Source organism: Phaethon aethereus, assembly GCF_964289735.1.
Source record: "Phaethon aethereus genome assembly, chromosome: 2".
Lineage (NCBI taxonomy): Eukaryota > Metazoa > Chordata > Aves > Phaethontiformes > Phaethontidae > Phaethon > Phaethon aethereus.
Window position 1 is genome coordinate 118,476,995 of NC_138582.1, and position 26,854 is coordinate 118,503,848.

The 26,854-nt window shown below is 49.4% G+C and overlaps 1 protein-coding gene across 1 annotated transcript in view; it reads left to right on the forward strand.

The window, feature by feature from the left end:
• Positions 1-3,620: 3,620 nt before the first annotated feature.
• EEPD1 (endonuclease/exonuclease/phosphatase family domain containing 1) overlaps positions 3,621-26,854 on the forward strand; it is a gene marked incomplete at both ends in the record, with an annotated part of 65,407 nt that continues 42,173 nt past the window's right edge. The window contains one exon of the mRNA XM_082014776.1: positions 3,621-4,474. Coding sequence (XP_081870902.1) covers positions 3,621-4,474 — 854 coding nt within the window. The remainder of the gene's footprint in view (positions 4,475-26,854) is intronic.

Below are 26,854 nucleotides of genomic sequence, written 5' to 3' on the forward strand. Positions count from 1 at the left end.
ATTTAACAGCCTCAAGTGTTGGAGAACCTCCTTCCTGTGGAAAAAGTTTAGTTTTCTTCTTTCCACTTTGCACAATTCCTGCGGGGAAGAGGCGTTTGAGACCTGCAGAGCTGGCAGGCAGATGACACTACCCTGCTCCTGGGTTTCCTGTGTGGCCAGCTACTTGTCCCAGCGCCACTCGGCTGCCCAGGAACCCGTTTCCCAAGCTGCTCGGGGGGACAGGGTGCGAGCTGGCCACCCTAGGAGTGCTCCAGACAGAGGCAAAGCATGCCCACGATCAACAGATGGCTGCTGGGTAGCGATAAAACCGTCGCTCCCTTCCTGCCCGCTTTGCAACGCTACAGCGTGATACGCCGAAAGGCTCCGCGCGATGGGCGACGGCTGCTCCTGAGGGCTTTCTGCGGGTGTCCTCTCCTCTCGCTGCTGAAGCCTGCCCGGCCCTGTGAGGTCCTCCCCGGGTTCACACCCTCAGAGCCAGCAAAACTCCATTTTGCCTCCGCTAAGAGGTTTTTAAGCCAGCCCTGGCAGGCAGCCAGCTGCTCGGTAGGCAGCGAGCTGCGGATCCTGAGGAATAAGCCACCCACGATGTCTCGGAGCCCTCTAACCTAGGTCGGGGCTGACAGAGATCCAGGAATCCCAGTTTTGTGGCCACTTGCCACGTTAGGTGCCAAGCAGCCCAGGGAGGCTGCCAGCCAGCCAGTGAGCACCAGCAGACAACGATCAATCACTTCTTCAATAAATTTAAATACGCTGAGCTTGGGATTGGATTGAAGATAAAATCTAGTATCTACCTGGGTTTCACAAGGTTTATTTTCTGTTGCCTACACCAGCTGTCAATAATTTCGCCACTGTTTTTTCAATCATTTACTGACTGCGCCCCATTTTTAGCTTTCTCATGTTAATGGATTGCCTAACACTGATGTCAAGCCAGTTGACTCATCTTTTTTTTTTTTGAACTTTTTAAAATATAAACCAAACCTGTACCTTTTTGCATCTTTTGGCACTTCCCCAGAATAGCAAGATGTGACAAAAGTTGACTCAGAGCTCAATAAGCTCCCTGTAACTGTCATTTTCATAGTGTTGACAAAAAAAGATAAGGGTAAAGGGCTAATGGAGCGATAGTCCCCCTTCTACCCCCTGCACCTCACATTAGCAGGGGTCATACTCTGGATTAGGTGATGAGACTTGCATTGCACTCCTCTGAGTGCATGCAGTCTTGCAAGTTGTCTTGGTGCTGCAGATTCAAAAAATGTTGAGTGAAAAGTAATAGAAATAGAACAATAGAAAGCGCTGGATGAGAGGGACATCTGTTATTTACTTTCTGGAGATGCTCCTGCCTTCTCTCTGAAACACAGAAAACCTAGTGCTGCCTGCAATGGAGATGATGCCTCAGATGGATTTTGGTGCCTTTCAGCTTCAAAACTTATTTAATGAGCTTGGATCAATTTGAAACAACCTGCTGTAGAAAGGAGAAGAGCGTGTTCTCCATTGAGATAACAGCTTGTGGAGCTATTACCGTAATAATATTGCCTCGCAAAGAATACTCATTTCAATGGTTAATTGTTTCCAGCTCTGCGCTGGTATCATCCCAGCAGGATTAGGCCCAGCACGACTCCTGCTGCCTTGGCCGCTGTTATTGCGGCGCACAGAGCACTTTCCAGTAGACGTGGAAGCATTTAACCGCCTAAGCGAGCGCTTTCTCCACTCCACCAGTCAGCCGAGAGCCAATACCCTAATGCAGCCAGTGCCCATTCCTGTAATGACAATTTGCTAACTCCGTTGCTCAGGCGAACAGAAGAGAAATGTGTGATCCGCAGCAGAACGTCTAGCGCAAACGTGAAAGCAGCAGTGCCCCTCTGCAGTCCGAAAGCCCGGTGCAGCCTGCACTCCCTCGTGCACATCGCATTCTCCTTCCCCAAGAAGCTGAACAAATTCAACCTTTTATTTTAGGTGAAACCAAATAATTTCCATTAACTTGCCATGAAAAATAAATATATAAGCTGCTATTAAGAGCTGTTTAATTTTCATCAGAGGGCCGACCAAGATACTTGATGTTGAAAATACACATGCACCATATTCGATCCAGAGGAAAGAAATGTATGTATACTGTCCGCATCAGGCAGCATGAGGGTGTGTAGCGGACATCTGCAAGTGTATGTTGCTCTTTCTTTTGGTTCTCCTCCCCCTTCCTTTCAATTACACCCACCGATTATATTTCGGATTCATTGACATTGCAGTCACTCCTGTGTGGGCACAGTCCAAGCTAGTTTTAAATGAGCTAATTTGGCCACAGACAGCATTGCAGACGGTGCAGCGCAGGACTCCATGCAGTAGAAGCTGGGTACGTACTTTGGTGGCTTTACCACCACGGGCTGTGGTGGCCTGCTGTGGCTCTCAGGGCACGAAGGAGCTACATTAAAGCCAGCTCAGGCGCACAGGTGACACACGACCACAGCTGCGGTGCAGAATGGTGGCACTCCGTCTCAGGGAAAGGCTAGGCACGCCGTAGACATGGGGCCATGGGCTGAGGCAGACCTAGCATGCAGATCTAATAAATCCGAAAGCATCATTCGAGGCGGGGGGAGGGAGTTTCAGTTTGTTGAGCGCTCTCAGGATTGCTTAAGATGTGAAGGAAGGAAAAAAAAAAAAAAGAGAGAAAAAAAAAAGGCAGCCTTTACCCAGATGTATGAAAGCATAGTGCCTGCAACAGCAAAACAAGCCAGCGGAGATGACGGATGAGGCTTTCATGAGGTTTGAAAACACGCTTGTGCCCTGCCAGCGGCGGAGCGGCGAGCGCAGGGCACTCGGGCGGCGGGAACGCTGCCGAGTGCCCGAGCACCTGAGACCCCGGCGCCCCAGTCGGCGGCGGGAAGAGCCGAGCCTGCCCTTAGCGGCAAGGTGACAGCAGCAGCGCCCATCTTGAGTCCCCCTGCGAGCCCGCCCCCACCTTTCGGGGGTGAGTGCCCGTGCGGGGAAGGAGGAAGCGACCCCTCCTCATCCTCCCCCGCCCCACGCAGGCGCCCGGGACGGGGCCAGGGCCAAGGTCCCGCAGGCTGTCCCGCCGGGCCGGCCCCGCCCGCCCCTCCGGCAGCCCGGGCCGGTCCCCGCCGCCGGGCGGGGGCGGGCACGGCGCGGGGGACGCCCCGGGAGGCGGTGGCGGCGGCGCCCGGCCCCGCCTCGCCCAGCCGCGGGGGCGGGAGCTCCCGCCGAGCTACTACTACCGCCGGCGGGGCGCGGGGCAGCGGCAGCAGCTGCCGTGAGCGCCGGGGCTCGCAGCGGAGCGGCAGGGCCGGGGCTCGGGCCGGGCGGGCAGCGTCTGCGGCGGCACCTCCGGCGCCAAGGGAGCGGCGGTGCCCCTCGCGGAGGGCGGGGAGGAGGAGGAAGGGCGCGGGGGGCCCCTCCGCGGGGGTGCCGGGGTCCGCCTGACCGGGTGTGTCGTGTCGGGTCTGTCCGCAGGGAGCCCCGCTGTAGCCGCCGCCGCCGCCCGTCCCCTGGCGCGGAGCCGCGGGGCGTCTCCGGCCTCCGGCGGGGGCCCATGAGTCGCGGGCGGGCAGCCCCGGCAGCGCCCCTCGCCCGCTCCCCCGGCTCCGGCGGCGGCCCGGCGCGGCGGCGGCGGTGAGATGGGGGGCAGCCTGGGCTGCCACCGCTCCATCCCCCGCGACCCGGCGGACCTGTGCCACAGCCGCAAGTTCAGCGCGGCATGCAACTTCAGCAACATCCTCGTCAACCAGGAGAGGCTCAACATCAACACGGCCACGGAGGAGGAGCTGATGACCCTCCCCGGGGTCACCCGGGTGGTGGCCCAGAACATCGTGGAGTACCGGGAGTACATCGGTGGCTTCAAGAAAGTGGAGGACCTGGCGCTGGTGAGTGGGGTGGGGGCGGCCAAGCTGGAGCAGGTGAAGTTCGAGATCTGCGTGAGCAGCAAGGGCAGCTCGGCACAGCACTCCCCCAGCTCCCTGCGCAAGGACCTGGCCTCTGAGCACCACCTCTCTGCCACCAAGATCAACATCAACACCGCCACCCCGGCCCAGCTCATGAGCATCCGTGGCATCACCGAGAAGATCGCCAACAGCATCGTGGACTACCGTAAAGAGCACGGGCCCTTCAAAAGTATTGAGGACCTGGTGAGGATGGACTGCATCAATTCCTCCTTTCTGGACAAAATCAGGCATCAGATTTTTGCAGAGCGGTCCCGGCCCCCTTCAACGAACACCAATGGTGGCCTCAACTTCACTGCCAAGCCTCACCCCAGCCCCACTTCTCTGAGCCTCCAGAGCGAGGACTTGGACTTTCCTCCTGGGGGTCCAACCCAGATCATATCCACTCGCCCCTCTGTGGAGATGTTCGGGGGGGTGAGAGACGGCAGACCTGTCCTGAGGGTGGCCACCTGGAATCTGCAAAGCTGCTCCAGCGAGAAAGCCAACAACCCAGGCGTGCGAGAGGTTGTGTGCATGACGCTGCTGGAGAACAGGTAAGAGGAAGCACCTGGCCTGTAGGCCTAGCTCCATGCAGGGTTGTGGGTTAATGCCTTTGCGGTTTGGGCACTCTGGAGTCCCGTTGTGATCCTAGTAGGACTCACCTTTCCTGGGATTATTAAATGTTTCCCACTTCTTGCACGGAACCCTGGTTGAGTCTTAACGCTGGGACTGTAGTGACTATCCCTTGATAAAGCCACTATAGCCCGTAAAGCTGGTAGACCTCGTGCGGAAGATGTGTACACATCTCTGCGCGGGGAAGACTGAGCTGTTATGGTTGGTCACCTTGGGCCTGTTAATGGTTGGTCAAGGATTGTTTCTCTGTCAAGAGCCTTTTGAACAAGTCATGGAGGACTGTCTTTCCTGCCAGAAGCTGGGGGGGAATTGCAGGGGAAGGGCTGCTCTCTATGTACCCTGTTTCTTACGGTGTTTCCCAGAGCCTCTTACTGCCACTCTGGGAGGCGGGATGCAGCGCTATGTCCGCCTCTTTTGGAGCTGCCAAGCTGACACCTGCCAGTGCCTCTTCTCCAGAAAGTCTTTTTTGGGTTGTGATCTCTGTAATGTTAGCATTAGGGCTGTAGCTGTCCCTTGGATCCACTCCTCAAATCAAAAAGGCTTGAGAGCACAGTCAGGATGATTTGGGCTGTGTAACGAGCGTGGAATGCCATGGCGTGTCCCGCAAGGGTGACCACCGCTCATTAATGAGCGGTCATGGGGCATCGGCTGAGCTGGAGGGACTGCTCCTCCTTGGGGGGGCAAGATGTGGGGGGGCTGCTGCACCAGGCCAGCCCCTGATTTCACTGAGCTAGTGGACATGGAGCAAGGTCTGTTTGTGGTGTGATCAAGTGGGATGATGCCTCTGGTGTTAATGACTGAGAAGCTGAGAGTTGGGTTTGTTTGTTGTTTGTTTTTTTTTTTTTTTTTTTTTTTGGAGTAAGGTATTCAAGCAGTGGTGCTGGTGATGTCTCGCTTGCTAAACTTTCTGCTTGATACAGAAATGTAAGAATGCAAGAAGGATTTAGAAATAACTCTCGCCCTTTCCTCGCCATGTGTGAAATCTGTCCCAGCTGGTCTGGCACTTAGTTTACAGCATTGGGAAACTTAACTTTTCTTTCAGGCTTCTATTCAACCTTCCAGCTGGAAATGAATAGGGGCAGGGGACTCTTTGACTTCTGCAAAAGGGATATTGTGGGGAGGGGAAGATGCTGATGAACCATTAGCTGCAGCAGTGCCGAGAGTTCTATTCCTTTTCCAGTAAAATGCTGAATAACGGTCCTTGTCGGTGCAGTTGCGGAGGTTGGGCACGCGAGAAGGACAGTGACAGTGATGTGACGTCCTGCGCTGTGGTACAGTATTTGTGGTCAGGGATACCTCTGCTGTGCACTGCTTGGGAGCCTGATGCTCCTGCGTAGGAAACATCTGTCATCTTGCAGCTGTCGCTGTTTGATAGCCAAAATGGAGATGATAACCCGGCGGGGGTGTTCAGACGTTACGCTGATGGCTTCAGCCTAACATCTTTCAGTATTCCTCGACTGTTCTGCTAGTTCAGGTATCCGGTGCTTCCCTCTTTGCCACCGCTCTCATTCTTTTGTGAGCAGTTGGTTGGCTGGAGCAGACCTTAGGATGGAGTCTGGTGGGGGGCAGAGGCGGACAGACCTGCTGAGAAAGGAAACATCTCTGATTATCACTAGTTGCAGGATTATCCTAATAATCCAGTTTTGGATGAAAAGTGACTTTGGTGATTTATTTTTATTTATTTGCATATATAATTTTTTTTTTTTTGAGGACCTCATCCAGTGAAGTGTTAACTGTCTGTCACTTCTGCATCTTCAGCATTTTGGGGGGGGAGGAACCAGAACAGTCCACCTATTAAAAAAGCTAGTTAAAGTGAGTTATAAAATAAGCCAGCATTAGCCCAAGCTGGCCACTGTGTATACAGGGTGTGGCTCTAGCAGTTTGTTTTATTTTTGCTCTTAAGCTGCATGGTACTTTGCTTCCATCCACCTTACCAAACAGGTACTCAGTTGTTCTGGGTGGTGTGAAAGGTCTCTCTGGTACTTTGAAGTTTAAAAGGAGGCTGATATAAGTACTTGTTTTTGTTCTGTTTTATTGCACGTATATGTGCCATCGATCACACTGGGAGAGTACGGTGCAATTGTTTTCTGTACTTGATCCTAGTTGTGATAAGATGAGAAGCTGGAAAGAAATGAGAGCAATGTGCATCCACAGACAAGCCTGAAAAACTTCCCTGGGAAAATAAATGTGGGAACAGGAAAAAAAATGAACACGATGCAGGAAAAAAAGTATACGTTGGGAAAAGTCACACTCAGCACCTCAGGGAGGAATTTCCTCTAGCTTGCGCTAGCATTGCTGAGGTGAGTGGAGCTTTGCAGCTGTAAAACGGCCTCAGCTGAGGCCAGGAACTGCCTTCTTTCTGCGTGTGAACTCCTTGGTCTCCCTCCCGCCTCTGGTCCTGTACCCTGGGAACTGATAAAATACCTTGCAAACTAGTCATTGCTCAGATAAATCAACTTTAGTGGATAATCAGCTGGAGAAATTGATCTCTTGCTTCTGCAAGAAAGAATCCACCACTGCATGGGGCTCACCAGCACTCCAGCCTCCTGAAATCCACGGGGTGCGTTTTCAAGGCGCTCTGTGTGCTCAGTGGATGTCCCACATGTGTTGCTGAAGTCTCCAGCTGTGACCCAAGTTTTTGCCTGGCAGATCTGAAGGCCATTTAGTGCGACGGTAGGCAGATGCTCTCACAAGCTATGCTGACGGACACCTGCTTGCTGATGTGCTTCGTGCACAGCCGCCCTCACGTACGTAAGCGTGCTCCTGCATGCTGGTCCCTCGTAGGCTGGGGTGGTCTCAGGAAATGGAGTACTGCCTCACCTAGCTTTTTGAGTCCAGGAATAAAACATAAGGAGCCAAGACGACTGTATTAAAACTGTGTAAAGAGCAGTAAAGAATCTTAATCTGAGATCTTGGGGACTTTCATGCCAGTTGAAAGGCTGGTTTGGGGTTTGTTTTTGTTTTCCTGTCCAGTTCACAGCAAGTAGCTTTGAGACCCCTTGGGCTTGTTCTTTCAAACATTAACAACTGGGAAAATTACTACTCAATTCCAGGTGAGGCCAGAAGATGAAGGTGCTCCTGTCTTCCAGCCCTGCGTAGCCTTTGCACTGAGGGAAGAGTTGTGTGGGAAGGAAAGAGGGCCATGCCTTCATTCAAAACAAACAACAAGCAATAAAATGTTATCATGTAGAGTAACCTGCTGAAGGGGGGGAGGGGAAAAAGACAACCCAAAACCTTCACACTCATACCCAGAAGTGCTAAATTTCTGAAGAGCAGCAAAGGGAATGTATACCAAATCAGTAAGCATGACTACTACTGCTAAGCTATTTTGAAATTCATTGCCGCAGTACAAAAATAATGAAATACAGCAAGGTCCTCACCCTGTTTCTCATATTACAAGGATCTATGTTTATCACAGTGTTTGGAGTGGAGGAACGAGGTGTTTTCATTCAGAGGACTAGAGGGTAATTTTAGAAGAGATTAACATGGTGAATGTGGAGGCGAGCGTGACACATAAGTGGATTAAAGTACCAAATGTGGGGTGAATTTGCCCAAACCTGCAACATTTCTTGCAGGTGTGGTTTGGCAAATCTGGAATTTTTTGACAGGGGGTCAGAGCTGGCCTGTCTCTGAGGATGCAGGTCATCCCCCTCCAGCGGATCTCCATGTCCTTCCCACTCTTGGGGGGATGAAGAAACCAACGGATTCTTCTTACCAAAAAAAGGAAAAATGTAGGGTTAGGGTAGCATGATCGAAAGGGCAAGCAAGTTCAGGTCAAAGGCAGCAAGTGTTTTCATGGGGAGGAGAAGTAGCCCCAGCAGAGATGTTTCCTCTGGCCAAGGGCGGTGGAGGTACCCCAGAGCTGTCCCGTACCCCACATCCATAGGGTAGGGCACTCTTTCCACTCCTCATCCATACCTGCTCAGGCCTGTCCCTCCTGGCCATAAACTGAGCTTGTGACTCCCACAACACCTCATGACTGCCCTCTCTGGCTGTTATGTGCTGGGGCGCCCGCTGGATGACCACATCAAGAAGCGTGACGCAGGCATGTGTGACACCAATCAATAACACAGAGCATGCTAAAGGTGCATCCTCTAGTTTAATTACTTGCTTGAAAGTTTGCTAGTAGCCAAGGGCAGCCACCAGTTGTGCACCTTTCCCAGCATGGTTTGCAGTGGAGGTTTTCCAACTGGTTTTCATTACACTTTATAATACTGAGCAGTAACTTTGTGAAGACCTCTTAATTATTTTTTTCCATCTTGTAAGAATACTTTGCAGTTGAGTAAATGAAAATTGGTAGAGGGTCCAAGGCCAGAACTCTCTCTCTCTCTCTCAAAAAAAAAAAGGGGGGTGGTGGTGTGTAGCAGGATGATGGTGGGGTACCAAGGTTGAGGCTCAGGTCCATGGAGCCCAGCTCAGTTTCCTTCCAGCTGTCAAGCAGTTCAGGCTGCTCTTTCCTGCTGCTGCTTTCTTTGGTCAGCTTCTTGGTACAGTTCCACCTTCTAGATGCAAAAACTGTAAGTAATAAAACCTTAACACCTGTTGCAAAAATCACAGAACCATAGAAAAGCCCAGGTTGGAAGGGACCTCAAAAGATCATCTGGCCCAATGTTTCATGGGAAAGAGATCCTGGATGAGATTATCTACCACCTTGTCCAGTCGCACCTTGAAAACCTCCAGTGATGGGGGCACTTCTGCATCCCTGGGGATATTGTTCCAGTGATTGACTGTTCTTACTGTAAAAAATTTCTTTCTTACATGTCTGTAGAGTAACAAATACAAGTACCAATATAAGGTTTGTACTTAGCACTGATGATTTGATTATTTTTTTTTTTTTACCTCTGCTTAGTTTGTTAGGCAGCAAGCCTCCATGCTTACGCTTTAGGAACATGTCAGCTCTCTTCCTCCCCCAGCTTTGTAATGGGTTAGCTGTTTTCACTTTGGTTAGATAGAAGTGTAGAGGTCTCTCAAAGGTAAGAAGTTAACCTCAATTTCTGTGCCTCAGAGATGCAAATCAGTATTCCTGCTGGGGGAAGGGTAGGTAAACCTCAGCCCAAAATTGCCTCCTGGGAGGCAGCGGGTGGACAGGTAGTCCCAGGGTAACCCTGACTGTGCCACCATACTTGGAAACTCTTCTTTCTAGTCCTACCTTACCCCAGGTAGGTGTTCCAGGGGAGCGGTCACCCTAAGCACATTCTGTCATCACCTAAAAAAAAGGCAAATTCCCGAACCACTCTCCAGAGGTTCTCATTCTATTAAGAGACGAGGAAAAAAAAGTCTCGTTCAGGTCCCTGCTGGAGGTGGGAGAACAACTTTCCCATCATTTCTCTATGTTAAATAATAGGGTGGGGGTTTTGTTTTCATCTCCAACCTCTTAGTCTGGACTGAGAGGTAGGGTCATTAGAACGGGTAGTTATTTACTACTGGGGCCTGATGCGTTGTTTGGGAAGTGATGTGGTGTGATCCCTTACCTTCTGTCTTGTAGCCATGTTTCCTGGCAGGATGACGGAAAAGGATCGCACCTCCTCACCCCCCAAACCGACATCGTAGGAGTAGTGATGGTTGTACTTGCATGCTTCGGAGGCTCAACACTGGCTTGTATGTGTTATTTCTACTCTGTTGCTGCAGCTCTCAGTGGCCTGGCAAAGCCTCGAGGTGTGTCTGTTTTACGTCTCTCTCTTTATAGAGCCGCTTGGTTTTTCTCCGTCGGGTTCATACTAGGCTGGAGCCTTGCCAAGAATAATGCCCCTGCAAGAAAAGATCAGGAAAGAGGGCCTGGCTTGGGTAACCTGACCGTGCTAATAAGTCTTAAATGGCAAAAGAAAAAATACACACTCTTCTCCTTATGTAATAGGGAGGAAATCCTGCCTCCTGCAGCTTCAGGAAAAACTTGAGAAAAAAAGGAATTGTTAGATGATACCTTCTACGTGCACTTCACAAAGGGATTTTTATGAGCAACAGAAATACAGATGCATGTAAAGCTGCCATTAATTTGTACTTTCTAATACCTCTGAGGACAAAAAAATAAGGTGATGGAAGAGCTGTTGTGTTTGGAGTTTCTTGGGTTGGCTTTTTTGTTGGTTTTTGGGGTTTTTTTTGGCCTCTACCAATATGAGATCAACAATATTTTACTTGCTGGAGACTGAAGCCTTCTGCGTACCATCTGGCAGGGGAAAGCAGCAAGATCTTCTCAGGTCAGACCCTGAGTTACATCATTTTCCAGTGAAATGAAAAACTACTGATTTACTCCTGTTTGGGATTTGGCCCATTCCTTTGTCTAGGTCAAATCTCATAAAGGCTGCGGAGCTCAGTGCTAAAAAGCACGACTGCCTTCTTGGTGGTTTAGGGCTCCTCTGCAGTACTGCTCCCATCTTGGGTAGGGATCCCAGCCACGTTCAGAACTGCTGGCTGGGGGAACAGGTGATGTCAATTAATGAAATTAAATTAATTAATTCCATTTCCAAACCTCTGCTTCATATGGATGCAGTACTGAGACCCTCTATATGGGCATCATCTGCTCTTCCTGTGGGTTCGCTCGCTCGAGATACTTTGCAACTTCGGGGTCTTTGCAAGAGAGATCAAAAGCAGTGGGTGGACTTACAGCAAGATCATGAAGGGTGTATGCCATCCTCGTGTCCAGACTCTTGGAGAAGGCATCTGGAGCCATGCACTCCACAGGAGATCTTGGAGGCGGATGCACTGAGCTGTCTGAACCTGTTTGGTCTCTGTCAATAGCTGTGTATCTGGGGGGGTTTGCCACAGCCCTCCCAGCTTTCCTCCCTCGGATGTGACGCAGGAATTTAGGACAGGCCCTTGAAATCACCCCTGAGTAACCTTCCCAGGGATTTGCTCTTTTAAGGGGGGATCTGGGCATCTTGTTGACTTTGAACAACTGCCTCAGTGTATTTCTTGAGCATCTGACAGGCTGTATCTAACCAGCTGTTTTCATTTGCTTTGAAGTTGAGAATATGTGGCTGGAAAAATGATGTAGTTAAAGGCTAGTTTATCCATATAAAATAAACCTTATTTTTCTCCTTTTTGACATTACAGTCATACCCTGCCACTGTTACTTGTGCCATAAAGCCTGACTAAGATGGAATAGATCAGTGGGGAAAGCATTTGTTGATATATTATTCTTTTCTCCCAACATACGTACTTGATACATCTGGCAGCACTTAATGGCTGCGTCGTTTCAATCCATGCCTTCTGGGCTATTCTGCACATTTATTTCATGTCACTGGCTTCATGTTGCAGATTGCAGGTATTTCGGTAAAGCGGAGCTGCCAACTTACTCCTGCTGAGACTGCAGGGTTTGCTGTATTCCACGCGGCAAAGGTGAAATGGCTTGGCTGATATATGGCCATAAATGGGCGAATTAGTAAGTGATGCTTTACTGCCTGCTCCTGAATCACGAGCAGAGGCCACAAGGCTATAACCTCATCCTGCTGGACTTTTCAGAAAGCTTGTGCCACGCGACTGTAGAAGACAGACTAGGTGTCTAGGCATGGGGCTCCGTCCCGTAAATAGAAGTCTTCAATGCTCTGTGATTCTTCTGCAGTTTGAGGGCTCACGGTAGAGCTGCAGGAAGGGTGGTTTGCTAGCTTTGGCTTTAAAGAAAAGCAATAGGACTGCTCCTGAAGGCAAAAGATGCTGCTGCTGCTGGTCGTACCAAGACAGACAGACCAAGGGACTACAAACAGGGGAATTATAAATACTCCCAAGTTCCTGAGAAGGTGCAAGCCAAAACTCAGTCAGTCCCTCGTAACTAGAGGAAAACACTGTCCCTGCAACTGAGTGCTGGTCTGGCTCGCTGTGAACACGGGTCTCCAGCTGTGTTAAACAGGGACGTTTAAGAGAGAATATGGTTTTATGGATTTAGCTGCTCCCTTCTTGCTGGAGTTGGGCTTTGGTGTGTTTCCTACAGCTGTGTTGTCAGGAGGACCCTGCTTCTTCAGCCTCTAATTAGTGTTTCTCTGGGAGTCTTGCCCAAATAATGATTTCAAGCCTTGGCCGGATGAGCGGAGAAAAGTTGATAGGACACAGATTACAGTGTGCATGTAACTTATTTTTAAGTTGCATTGTTCTTCGTTGCCATGCAGGTGTACGCTGACAGATGGAGGCACAGCATCCTTACTGAAATAATTACGATACTCTGCAGTAATTTCTCAACACTATTATACGATGTGGTGATGGAGACAAGAGCTGTGGCACATTATTAATAACAGTGCTTAAAAATAGGAACTCAGTAGCTTCTTCATTTCCAGTTTTTTTAATTTATTATTTTACATGAGGGACTTCGCTTTGTTTGAATAATAGCTGGCAATCCCCACCGATTTATCGGAGAATGAAAGCATTTGGTGGCTTTGCTGAGGGGAGGGTGAGACCTGCTGAAGACCTCCTCTCCAGGGCTGGAGGTCTGGCTGTGCTTCGCATCCTGCTTCGGTCTGGCCCCGTCCCTCATCTCGGCCTCCTCGGATGATACACGGCAGGTTCTGAAATGCCCCATAAGTTGCCAAGAGCAGGCTGGGCATCGTGTCCACAGCAGATGAACCGTGAAGGGAATATGTAGCTGTGGTAAAAAAGGATGTTTTCTCCTGAGAAACCAGTTCCTCTCACCCTTGGCAGATGCAGCGTATCCACATCCCAGTCGAGCCGTGTGGCATTTTCAAATGGCACGAGCATTTTTAAACCGCTCGGTCCCCGGCGGGGAGGATCAGCGCCGCTGACCTCCTTTCCATCCCCGCTTCTGGGGGGTTTGTGCAGGCAGGAGCCAGGCGTCAGCGCCGAGCTGTTATTTTCAGGGCCTGTGGTAAAACTATGAGAGGCCAGTGAGTAAGAGAAATACATTTACCCTGCTTGTGCCCCATGTGTGTACATGTTCCAGGAGTTGAACTGTCTGTAAAAATATAATTGAAAAAAAAAAAAAAGAATTCTTATGGAAAAATACATTTGGGATCATGTTGTCATCTACGCTAAGGGTGGCCAGGGATACCGGGGTTCCCAGGCATGTTGTGTTTGCAGTGGAATAAACGCAGCCCGCTTGCACGGAGCAGGTTGGAGTCCCTCTGTCTGACGGCTCCATGAGGGAGCCTCGGGGTTATGCAGGCTGTCTGTCTGTCTGTCCTGTTTGAGTCTGCCGGGAGGGGCGGGGAGGGCAGAGTAATGCCCTCCCGCTCTTTGTGGGGAACATCCCACGGGGCAAAGCTGTTCTTGGGACAAGTTCATGCCGTAGGTTTACCGATATGGCTGAGGAATTGGAAAATTTTCTTTTCCTTCTGTGTGTCTGTTTTCATTTTGTTTTGTTTTCCCTGTGTTTTTATAGGCGTTTCAGGTAACGGTGCTCGAGCTCCTGGGCAAATTTAGCTACAACAGCTGCCCAAGCCGTTCACAGCTGAACGGGTTTTTAATGGGTTACCGAACAGCTAATTGATCAACACGGCTTTTGCGGCGCGGCGGCAGCCTTCCTGCGCCAAATCCCTCGCGCTCGTGACACGCTGCCAGTCCTGCGAAACCGCCGTGCCCGTTGCTTAACGCGGCGGGGGGGGGAAAGGCGTACGCCTCTCCCGCCTACGGCGTGAAGATGCTGTTGCTTTTGCGTTCGGACTTATCCTTCGAATCCTTTTACATTTATAGCTCCCCGCTTTTTTTTTCTTTTTCTTTTTTTTTTGTTCCTCCACCCCGGCTTCCTTGTCGGTCGGTCCGTCCGCCGCAGGCCTGAGGGTGCGGAGGGGCAGGCGCTGTCCCGCTGGCCGCCGGGCCGCGCTCCAGCCGGGCCCAGGGTAATTGCCGGTCAGTGCCCTCGCCCCGGCATGGCCGCTGCGGAGGTTGGCCGCCGTCGGACTGCGGGCAGCGTGCTGCGGGGTAGGCGCTGGACCTTAACTTAGAAGCCTTGCATTTGGTTTCTTTTCTTTCTTCTGTTTAAGCGAATGAGACTTAAGTGTGTCTCTAGCTTAATGCTGTTGAATTACAGGGTGTCGTGGCAGAAGCCGTTCTAATCTGGCTTGGAGAAACGTACTGTTAAATAGGCAAGTTTGTCACTTTTACGCGTGCGAAGTCAGTTCCACAGGTTTGCTGTGGCTGTAGCATATGACTACCTTACTCCTCTTTTTCCCTCCTTCCAAGCAGACAAGAAGATGGGAAACTGTGAAGCCCTGTCAGGGAGGATAGTCTGCGCTGGGAAGGACTACTATTACATTATTTAAAGCAGTTTGCATTTTAAACAAGGCAGCAATTTTCCGGTGGTAATACCATCTCAAGCTAACATAGGCAGATGTGGCTTTTCCACTGGAGGTGGTGATGGGGTTCACCTGCATGAGGACCACCTTAGCGAAGTCCTAAGAGTTGTGCCCCTCTCGCGGCGTGTGGGGTTGATGGTGGTGAGGCACATACCGGCACCACAGCACACGGAAGAGGAAGTACGCTGTGCCTTCGCGAGATCCCCACCGCGTATAAAACATCAGAGCCGCTGCTGAATTAAGTGTGAAAATAAATGTTATTGGCAGGAAAATGCTGCAGTGGTACCTGACTACCCTTTGGCAACCTTTAGACTAACCAGCCTAGGTTTACCTTTGATTTTGGCAGCAATGGTAGTGCAATTTTTGGCTGTCTATCTGCTTGTCTGTATCTTCCTGCTAGTCCTTTGTACAGTTCTTTCCCTTATCTCTAGCTGTGTTTACACTCCCCTTTCATAATCAATGGAGACTGCGCTACCAGCGCTGCCCGCCGTCCTCCGTGCTGGCCACCCTCCCGAAAACACAGCGTTGAGCAAGGAGCAGCATGTGGCCTGGGTGAGGGCGAAGGGGTTGATACTGCTGGCAGGTAGCTCAGCCTTATTTCCAACAGGTCTCAGAGGGCTCTCTTGGTAAAAATGACCCTTTGGCTACCAAAAAAACCCCCACAATTTCTTGTTTTAATTGCTTCTGAGTTCTGTGGTGCAAAGTAGCACCGCAGAAAAGGAAACGATGGCTTAAAGGATGGTATAAAGGTTCAGGGATTGAACAGTCCTCATTCAGCAGCTCATGGGTTTAATAGATATTTGGCCAATTTCCACGCAGGGCTGCTGGCAGTAAAAACTCTGGAAACGTTGGCTGTAGATGAAGGTTGTGCTGCACAAGCAAAAGCCACCTCTAAGCATGTGAAGTTTCCCATTTCTTTTTTAAACCAAAACCACTTGGACTCGGCTGCGGGTTGACTTGCTTCTCCTTCCCTTTTTGACTTTGTGTCTGTGTAGGGTACAGCAGCGTTTTCTAATGAGCTGTGAGCGGGGATGATGGTGGCACTCTGCGTCGCCCAGCTGTGCACTCTTAATTTGGCAAAAAGAAAGTGCAAGAAGATGGGCAGATTCTAGTATATTGATTGCCCATAGGTTGAAAGGAAATTGCCTCATAAAACCTTTCTCTATCTTTGACCTGACCTTCAAAGCTTGCCCTCGTAACCTGAACGTGACCCCCTTCCTCGTCCTATTTCCAGTCCAACTGAACTAAAGCCTTTTTGCTGGCTTCGCTTGGCTTTTAAATTGTCTTGCCACACCTCGAACGCTTCCAGTTATTGCAAGTGCATTTTGATCGCGCCTTTGCTTTCACGCCATGAGGGTTGGATGGTATCATCCCCCTCCTACAAGACTGACAACTTCACTCTCCTTGGATCATCCGTGATATTTCCTCCAAAATGATTCTAATGTTCTCTTCTCATTCCAAGATGTGCTGCAACATTTCTTGCTCCTCTGCTGAAGCCTCTTCTAGGCAGTTTGAAAATCAGTACCTTTTAAGATATCTCAAGTTTCAGGCAAAACCTGCTTGAAAACTGGAGCTTTGCATTTTATTTCAGGGGGTGTTACGAATTTTTGCAAATAGAGGAGACTCCTGTAACCACTGCTTTAAAGGAAAAAAGTATATACGTGTTTTATTTCTGTTCCTCAGAGGTACTTAAAGCTCTGCAGAAAAATACCCCGTTAACTTCCTGATGTTTGGATGTGGAATTACTTTTAACTTGCAAGAGCAGTTGTTTGAAACGAGTTTGTGTGTATGTTTGGAGCTTAGCAGCATGAGCACTCAGAATTTTTTTTCCTGTCTTCAGTTGAGCCTATCTGATTATGCTGTACGGGTGCATGCTGCACCGACAGTTTACAATTCCTCTTCCATATGCATCTTATCTTCCTGAAGATAGTGTCTGGAGATGTCAGCTCTGTGAGGAGAGGCTGATGAACCTATATCAGGAGAATCTTTTTGTCTAGCAGGTCTTCAACACTGCGCTGTTCAGAATATCTCTTAAAAATAGAAAGTACTGGAGGAGTATCAGCTTTGTCACGGCAGTGTGGTTTGTCTTCCGTGCCTAGGTACGGCTTGATGTGGCTAAACCCTGGTATTTTAGGAGAAAGCCTGAGTTGTCCATGCAAGACTCCCCATGCCCTGGTTTTTCAAGTACTTATTGGTACGTTTTGGGGGATTGTTTGCACTCTACAGCCAGATCAGCGCTAAGTGTGGGTACTCCCTTAGTTGGTATGTAAGTGTGTTTTTTCTCTAGGAACGTAAGCATGATGGTGTGAAAAATAGTTCTTCTGGGGGAGAAATTTTGCCAGGTGGTCTATACTGTCATTCTGGCTGTTTAGGGGATTTTTTTTTTCCTTTTTGCTGCTCGTGAGAACTTTCCAGCGTCACTGTAACCTAAAGACTTGATCAGATGTTGTCTGTAAACTGCATGTGTATTTATCTGCTGCAGGACAACTTCATGTTATTGGGGAGCAAGGCTCATAGAATAGCTTGAGTCCACCGTCCAACGCAAGCAGGGAGATTGTTGCTTCCATTTTTATTATTCCCATTGCTTGGCTTGAGTTTCACCTCCCAGGTCTGCTCTTCGAAAATGGAATGCTCCTGAAAACACTGCCAGATCCAAAAGTTTTTTTCCCATTGAGTTGGTGGCTAAACTTTGGGCAGTTTGCTTACTCCTTGTTTCCATCTTCCTGTATGCTGCATCCAGTCAAACGCTTCTGCATGTTTCCCTGTCACCCCATTTTTACATCCTGTTTTCCATACTGACATTCTGCCTTATGGGTGCAATGAATGGCATGCTTGATATTTTAGTCCTGTATTATTGCCTACAGGTATTAAATCATTGGTTTGATTGTTTTTATAGATTGTTTCTATGGAACAACTTCAGGAGGCAGTCATGCTAACAAAACCTGTGCAAGCCTCATCTCTTCAAATAGTCTGAAATGCTTTCCATGGAGCAATGATTACTTTGTCCTCAGAATAATCCAGAAATGGGAATGAGAACAGTGTTTTCAAAGGGTTATAATTTCTGCTCCATGTACTTTGTAGACCTGCTGGTGCGTAAACACCATTGAGAAGAATCACAGGAGCCCTTTATGTTGCTTTATGCCCAATATTGAATCCAACGAATTAGTCACCAGAGCTCAGCATGCAATGCTCTTGCTCCTGCTCCCTGGGGGTGCCCGCATTGCCACCTTCACCATTTATCTGCCGGTTTTTGTGGGGGGTTGTCATCTATTCAGGCAGGAGAAGACAATGATCTGTGGCACGGCGGAGGAAGGCGTGCCATCGCGGTGGCTGGCTGGGCATCGGGGCAAACCGGCGGGGAACGTCTTTGTGAGCATCCTCTCACGATCCCGGATCACGCCCTGCGTGCAGCTCGCCCAGAGCTGCTTTAGCTGCCTTGGAGCTCATTACAAAACGTGCAAATCGTGTATGAAGCTGCGGGAAGCATAATTTTGCACCGCGGTGCGGAGCCCGGCGCAGCCCATCAACCGCGGTCTCCTCCTGTCATCCCTGTCTGACACATGGTCGCACCTCAGCTCCAAGGTCTAGAGAGCTCTGGGTCTGGCCAAGCAGGCTTTCTCATTCCTGCAGAAGATCTGCGTTTCTAAGGCTGTTCTGTGTTGAAGCCTCTGACCTAAATAAGGTTAAGGATCTGGACTACACAATTAGCATCCAATGCCAGGGGAAAAAAAAAAAAGCTAAGCTTGAGCCACTGTTCCCTGCTCTGCCAGGGCCGGTCTGCATGCTGGGCTCTGCAGTCCTCTTGCCTCCTTATGCTTTAAAGGCCATTCTTATGTCCAGACATCTCCGAGCCTGGCACGCCAGGGTACTCTGTGACTGGGAAGCTTTCAAAACTCCTTCCTGTATGTCATTGTGCAGCTGGAAGCTGGGATTGCTTCCAGCTCACTGAAGACACTCCGACATTGTTCCCTCCTACTCCCCTCCTCCTCGCAGAGTGTGGTTTTTCGGGAGGCTAGCATGTTCCCTTGTTGGCTTTCCGTGTGGGAAGACAAGGCGCGGTTCATGGGAATAACGTAACCCCGAATTCGCGATGAGCCAAGGGCGGCTATGTGGTGTGATGGTGGTACGAGCGCTCGGCTCTACGGCGCGCTAGTGAGGGTGCTTAGCTAGCCGGGCTGGCTCGTGGTGGTGCTCCATTTGTCTGCTTGCTGGCCTGCCGTCAAGAAGCCTAAATGTTCAGGGCGGCAGGGTCCCGGGTCGCGGCAGGGTCCCGGGTCTCAGCGGGAAGAAACGACGCCTCCCTCTCGACCCCAAGGGGCGATTTGCTGCTGGTTTGCTGTTTCTTTCTGCGTGCAGGTAGCCAGGGGAAATGAAAGCAGGTTAATGGGACAGGCAGGAGGATGCTTTCTACTGAAACGGTCTTTTTTTCTTCCCAAACCCAGGTACAAGGAGAGAAAGAGAACAAGGTAATGAATATATAGATATATTCAAATGCCTTTACAAGGACATGTTTTAGTGCAGAGATTTGACTTTGGAGGTTTGGATTGCATTGTTTATAAGATGGTGGCCTTGAGGTCAACGCACCTGATACCTGAAGGTGCTGCTCCAGAAGATTTTGCACAGCTCTCGAGGTGTTCACAGGCTGAAGGAGACAGAGCAGATAAAGGATGAAAAGGAAATTTATTCCAGCTAAGCTATTTCACCTTTTCCTGCCTTCTAGCAAGTCAGGAGCTCAGGTGAAGTGAGAACTTCCCCCGGTACACCCGACTGTGCTGCTGTTAGCTCTGTTGCCCCTTCTGGTACTATTAGCTGTGGTGTTTGAGGTGCTAAAGGAGCCGACTTGAGGAGAGGGAAGTTGGGGTAGAATTAAAGTTGTGGTCTGAGGCACGTAGAGATGTGCTAGAGGGGCTCATACGCATAGTGTGATAGCTTGGTTTTTCTTCAGGGTGTCTCCTAATCACAAGAACCTGTAAACAGCTTTGCCCATGAGTACCAGCCAGCTCAGCTGGGATCCCTAAATTGATGGTGTATGGATGTAGGAGTCCCCTTTGCAGGGCCAGGCCCCAACCTTCAAGTATCGCCTGTTCAAAAACCATGAAGATAGTCTGTAAAAAAAAAAAATAACATAAATAATTCAGGCCACACTTAAAAATTTTGCAGACTGTTGTGATCCATAATCTCACACCTTTTGCATTCATCCCTCGCAGCTGTGCCCTGTGGAAAAGGCTGTGTTCTGCCCCGAGAAAGGAAAGCTAGAACGGGAGGTGGGTAGGATGCTCCACAGCCAGGTCCCACATTGACATGCAAGATCTACCGTTGTCCGCTGTGAGCTTTGGGGCACGTCCTGGTATGACTTGAAGGGCACGGCAGTCGGAGGCGTGTTGCTGCGCCTCCTCCAGCTAACCCACATCCCTTTCGCCTCTCACATCCTGTAGACACGATGGGTGTTTCCCTTCTTGAAAGAGTGTTTTGGAGAGTTATTGTGATTTGGGATGGGGGTGGGGGGGAGAGGAAAGCAAAAGCCCAACACCCTAGCTCTACTGGCTTAGGAAATCAGATGGTTTGCCTGCCACGTGAGAGATTTCTTCAGCAGGGAGCTGGCGGTGAGGTGGTTTGTGGCAGTGTTGACTAATTTGTGATAGCGGTGTTTTCCTGACGAGGAGGGGGGTGAGGGTTTGATCCCAGCAAAGTGTTGGCTCACCTCGTGGTGTTACCCAACTCCCTTTGCATGCTGTCTTTGCGTCTGCGCAGGCACGCGTCGCCCCTGCTTACTCATCAGAAGAGATTGTCTCTCCCTGGCTCTGGCTCCCATGCTGTGTGTCAGGGCAACGCTCATTTATTTGGGTGTTTTATGACAGAGCAGAAATTCCACCATCGTTACTGTGTATGCATGTGGATAACGGCTTCTTACAAGGCTGTAAAAAAGCGAAGTTGTCTTTTTCTTTCATAAAGTAGCAACTGGTATTAGAGAACCTGCGTTTCCTTGTGTAGGCCGAAGGTACGTGACTTACCGCTAAACTGCCTGTGTGTGCCCGTTCCTCCTTCGTGGGCTGCCAGATGTCATGTTGGTGGGAGGGCGGGAGGTTTCACAGTGATCCTCACTTTGCTCTTTGGGGCTATGGGAAGAGAGGACCCCGCCACCCAGCCCAGGGCCTTCCTGTTGCAGTGAAAGGGGGAGCATCTCCACTGGAACAGGCTGCCCAGAGAGGTTGTGGAGTCTCCTTCTCTGGAGACCTTCAAAACCCAACTGGATGTGTTCCTGTGCAACCTGTCTTAGGTGATCCTGCTTTGGTAGGGGGGGTTGGACCAGATGATCTTCAGAGGTCCCTTCCAATCCTTGCCATTCTGTGATTCTGTGGTCTCTGCTGAGGATCTGGTCCAGTGATTGCTCAGCCTTTTTTTTTTCTGTCCATCCTGACTATTAAATTGTGCTTCAACCCTAATAGTACAGTTTTTGCCTGAACTATTCATGTTTTTCTCTGAAGAGGAAAAGGAAATTCTCCTTTCTGCTCCTTTCTTCTACCCTGCTTTTCTGGGAAAGCTGTCCTTTGCATTTTTCTGTGTGGTTGTGTCATGAGATGTTATGTATGTCGTCATCTCCTCCCCATGCTCGCCTAAAAGAGGAAGGGGTGACTGCTGCCTTTTCTTGTTTGTAGCCTTCCCTCCCCAAGTGTACCACTTTCCTCATCCTCCTGTGACACTACGTGGGCATTTGCATGAGCAGCACTATCCCAGGTGGGATCACCAAGGCTCACGCATGGCTGGGGAGCTTACCTTCATTGCCTTGCTGGGCACCCTGGAGACTCGAAAAGAGACTTTGCTCTACAATGTCACAGAGACCCATCATACTCCTCCACTCAGTTAGGACTCCCTTTTTCTTTTCTTGAGCTTGTTCCCTTGACGATGGTGCTGCTTCATATTGACCTTATTCCAAATGAGATGCCAAATTGCAATCTTGCGTTCAGCTTTTTTTCTTCAGAGAAGTGCTGGTGAATGCTGACATACTTCATTTTTTTCCACTGTCTGTGACATGGCTGACCTTTTCCTGAGTATTAGGGTCTGAGGCATTGGGGAGGGGATGATCTTCTTCGTTGTCTTGCATATATATGCCATAGTAATCATTTGAATCATAATTGATTGCTTAAACTAGTGAAAGATTGGTGAGCATCCAAGGGGCTGTAGGCAGGTCTCTTGTAGGACAAAGTTGGTGCCATGTTCTGGAAGCCCCATGTGCCTGGTTGGCACCACCCTGGGAGAGCAGCCAGCCAGCTGGAGGGACAGGTGCCTTCTGAAATGCTTCTCTGTGGACTCTGCTTCATCAGGAGAAGGTGTGGAGGCTTTCCTTCTCGCTGGATATCCTGGCTACCTAGCTTGCAAACCAGAATCAGTCCCGTCCGAGGAATCACAGAATCATTAAGGTTGGAAAAGACCTCTAAGATCATCAAGTCCAACCATCAACCCAACACCACCATGCCCAATAAACCATGTCCTGAAGCACCATGTCTACATGTTCCTTGAACACTTCCAGTGATGGTGACTCCACCACCTCCCCAGGCAGCCTGTTCCAATGTTTGATCACTCTCTCCGTAAATAAATTTTTCATAATATCTAGTTTAAACTTCCTGATATCTAGTCTAAACCTCCCCTGGTGCAACTTGAGGCCATTTCCTCTTGTCTTATCACCTGTTACTTGGGAGAAGAGACCAACACCCATGTCACCACAAACCCCTTTCAGGTAGTTGTAGAGAGTGATGAGGTCTCCCCTCAGCCTCCTCTTCTCCAGACTGAACAACCCCAGTTCCCTCAGCTGCTCCTCATAAGGCTTGTGCTCCAGACCCCTCACCAGCTTTGTTGCCCTTCTTTGGACACCAGTGCCGAGTACAGGGGCACGATCACTTCCCTACTTCTGCTGGCCACGCTATTTCTGATACACGCTGTTGGCCTTCTTGGCCACCTGGGCACACTGCCGGCTCATGTTCAGCTGGCTGTCAACCAGCACCCCCAGGTCCTTTTCCAGAGGGCAGCTCTCCAGCCACTCCTCCCCAAGCCTGTAGAGCTGCATGGGGTTGTTGTGACCCAAGTGCAGGACCTGGCACTTGGCCTTATTAAACCTCATACAGTTGATCTGGGCGCATCGATCCAGCCTGCCCAGATCCCCCTGCAGAGCCCTCCTGCCCTCCAGCAGACCAACACTCCCACCCGACTAGTGAATGTGTTCCCGTGTCTATGAGCTTCAGTACCCTTACGTGTGCTGCACAGCTTACCCAAGGTGAAGGGCGAGGGGGGTTGGTTGTTGGCTCAGAAAGGAGAATGGGCTTGGAGGCAGAGACCTTGAGTTTAGTCATGGAGGAACAAACGAGAAAACAGATAAAATCACCTTTCTGATGCATATGGGCTGTGAAGAAATGCTAGAGTTATCCCTTGTTAGAAGTCCAATAAACTCTATTAACCTTTCTTACGCTGCTGGGACTCACATAACGTCAGGAACTCCCCCCCGCCTTACACTAGCACAGAGGCTGTGGCTGTGCAGTGGGTGCTGTTTTTCGCTTTCCTCTATAAAGCAAAAAAGGCATGTTTTTTTTTTTCTAACCAAGAGAGATAAGAGAACTTCCTCTTATTAAATTCCGTGGCAATGCAATCCCAACCACATAATATCCGACCGAATTTTAACACGTGGAGACATCTGCCTTTGGCAATTTTTATTTTTATTAGGCAGAGAGAGAAGTCAGTGTTTCTGCTCTTTAAATGTGAATCCTAGTAACCCCTAAGACGTCTGGCTGGATCCCTGCCTGCGCAGGGTTACTTCAGTTCGGGGAGCTCGTGCTGCCCGCAGCTCGCGGCAGGCGGCTTCCACTCACGGCCAAAGCACCTTAAATCTTTGCCCTGCTCACGCTGTGTAGCACAAATAAGAAGATGGCAAGAATCATGTGTTTAACCAAATCTCCTTTTCATGGCTCTTTGAAAGACTTTTAAAAGTTTTGTGTGTTTTTTTTTTTTAAATCCCCACCAAGTTCACAGCCTTTTAAAATCAGAAGGATTTGTGGTTTTACTTTTAAATTTACCTTTGTCCTTTGGTGACACACCAGAGTCATGTTTATTGTCCCCTGCCTCGCATCTGGTGAAGTAGATATAACAAGTCCTCCTTGCTTTACACCTTAAACCTTGCTTTAGAGCTTAGTGGATACTAGCCAGCTGGTTAAAGAAAATTCCTCCATAGACTCAGCCCTCTGCAATTTATGTAATAAGCTTCCATATAACTATAACTGTCTGTAGTAACTGGTTGTGTACCTGTGTGCTGGCTGTATACTGTGGCAGTTGTGGCCATTTGTAGGCATCTGTGTTTAATGAGAGCTGTCTAATGAAATTAATGTCCCTTTCCATCCTCCCAGCCTGTGTGATTCCTTAGGTGCTCTGCTTTTGGTTTGATTTTTTTCTTTTTTTTTTTTTTTTTTTTAAATAGCATATGGCCTTTTAAGACTAAGCTGTAGCTGTTCAGTGTTTGGGGATTTATTTGCTGTGCTTTGAGAATGAGGCAGCCTAAAACTTCTGCTACTTGACTGGGTCTTGCTGAGAAGACGACCATGATGCTTCCCACTGCTGTCCTGTGCTTCTAAACTAGGACTGGTCATCCACCAGGTTTTTCCCCTGCCTCTACCACCATAATTAATCCTCCACAAACCAGTGTTTGCAAAGTGTAATCAAGGTTATAGATAGGAACTATTTGGCCAAATAAATAAAAAAAAGGTGGGGGGAGGGCTACTGTAATAATCAGAGCAATGGTCCAAATCACAAAGCGTAAATGCTGAAGTCATAAATAATGCATTAATGCTTTTCTGAAATGTGCAGTAGGAGCCGTGTACATATAATTAGCACGTATATAATGCATATGTTTTCCAGCCCTGTAAAATGTCTAAATGAGGCATTAAAAAGTAAGGTGGTCTAAGAGAATGAAGCTATGGCCCGGGACTATAGCCACCATGGCTCTGTCCCATCTCCACCTCTGACGGGATGCGGGACAAGAGTCGTCACTTCTCTGCAGCTTCAGGCGTACGCTCATCGCCGCTTACGGAGCATGTGTTTCCGAGATCCTCCCCCGAGCTGCTTGTTACTCTTCCTCAGCGCCTGGAGCTGATCCAGGTTAATCTGGGAGCTTCTTGTCTGCCAAGTAAATTGGCTTCACTCGAACAGCAGCTGAACGGGAGCGGAGACGGCTCAAACCTCTTTCTCTGCAGCTGCAGGAGAAAGCCAGACTGTGCCCTGGCTGCCCGTGCTGGGGGCAGCACCGCTTGCCACCTTCATAAAACACGGGGAGCTCCACGGGGAACAGTGTATGAAGACCCCAACTTTAAAATACACAGGCAGGAGAACTGCCACATGGTGGGGATGTGGCGTGGGGAGAGGTCCATCGGGTGGCCACCTCTGGTGTCTGGTCAGCGCTGCTGCCCATCAGGGGAGATGGAGCACTGCCACGCGGCCATCCCGGTTGTGGTGCTGGCGCTGGGAGCAGGGTGCCTGGGTGGTGCTGTTGTGTTTCAGCGTGGTGCTGCTCTGCCTGATGGGGTCCAGCCGCTCCACGTGATTCCTTATCAGATCGGAGCACCTGGAGACTGACACCGCGATGCGCTTTTTTTTTTTTTTTTATTATTCTGACAAATGCAGTGGTTGTATTTGTCGTAAATAGGTGGGAAGGTGAAGACTTGCTCCTGTGTACAGTACTCAGCTGCAGCATTTACTGTGTCCCACTGTACACAGGCTTTTTTGCAGCCTTTAATTGAAAGATGGTTAATCTGCCTTTGTAACAGCACCCATTATTGCTAGCGACAAAAGCTGCTGAGTGTGTACCCATACAACACTCTTGATTTGAAGCTTGTTATTCCACAATTTAAAACTTAACGTGATATCTCCCATGATACAAACTTCAGATTTCTCCTCTTCTGTAGAAGAAACAGGTCATTTTAATGAGGTTCCTTAACTGATGAGGTTCTTTCTGATATCAAAGTCATGAGATGCTAGAACAAAAAGGCTACTGTGATAAGTGAATGTAAAATAACTCGACTGTGCTATTTTCTAAGTACATATTAGAACAAGGGAAAAACCTCCTGCTGTGCTTGCTTCAAGGGAGTTGTTAACATGGCACGTTAATAGGCCCATGCCAGAAAGTGCCATGCTGGTTAGGAGCTCAGCAGAAGCTCAAATAAAGGATTAGTTGCCCCCTGCCTCCCTCATTCCTGAGGTGTGACTGACGTGACTGTGGTTTCATGCTGGGCGAGGCATCCCTTCTGTAGTGTCTTTTGGTCAAAAGTTTTGCAACGGCGTGTAATCTTCCATGAAGAGCAGCTTCAATCCTGACAGCAGCTCGCAGCTCAGAAAGCTTGGGAACCACCAAGTGAGAAAATTACATGGACAGTGGTGACATCCCATTATGTGAGATAGGAGTGGGGGGAAAAGCAGAGAAGCTGTTTGGCTTCTTTACTATGTGTCTCACCCTGTCCTCTAAAGAACCTGGCACAAGCCATTGTTGGGGCAGGAAGAAGACAATGTTACTCGACCCATCTGTCTAGTCAGATAAACCTATTCCTATGTCAACAAAGACTATTGTGGTAGCACGTGTTTGCTACATAGGGTAATTATCCTTTATGATGGGTAATAAATTATTATGCACTGTAACAGCATGTAATTTGGGGGAGTGGCTGCCGTGGCAGATGGTGGCCCTTCAATCCAGAAAATCCTGGAGAAAGTCAGCTGGGTCAACAGAAGCGTTACGAAGTTCAGCAAGAATTCCAGCACTTGCAGGTAAAATAATCCCTTGCTTTAGTACAAGTGGGCAATTGGCTGCTTTGGGATCTTCAGAACAGACGCTAGAAGAAGCTTCCTCGCTCGGAGGTTGGTGCAGCACTGGAAGAAGTTATCTCGAGGCCTTGGAGTCTTAGTGTTTTAGAGGTTTTCAAGACTCAGCTGGGTGAAGCCACAGCTGACCTCATGATAGTCCTGTGTTGAGGGGATTGTTGCATCAGATGGTCTTTTTTGACCAACGTTTTTGTGTTTGTGGTTTTGTAGTGCTCCTGG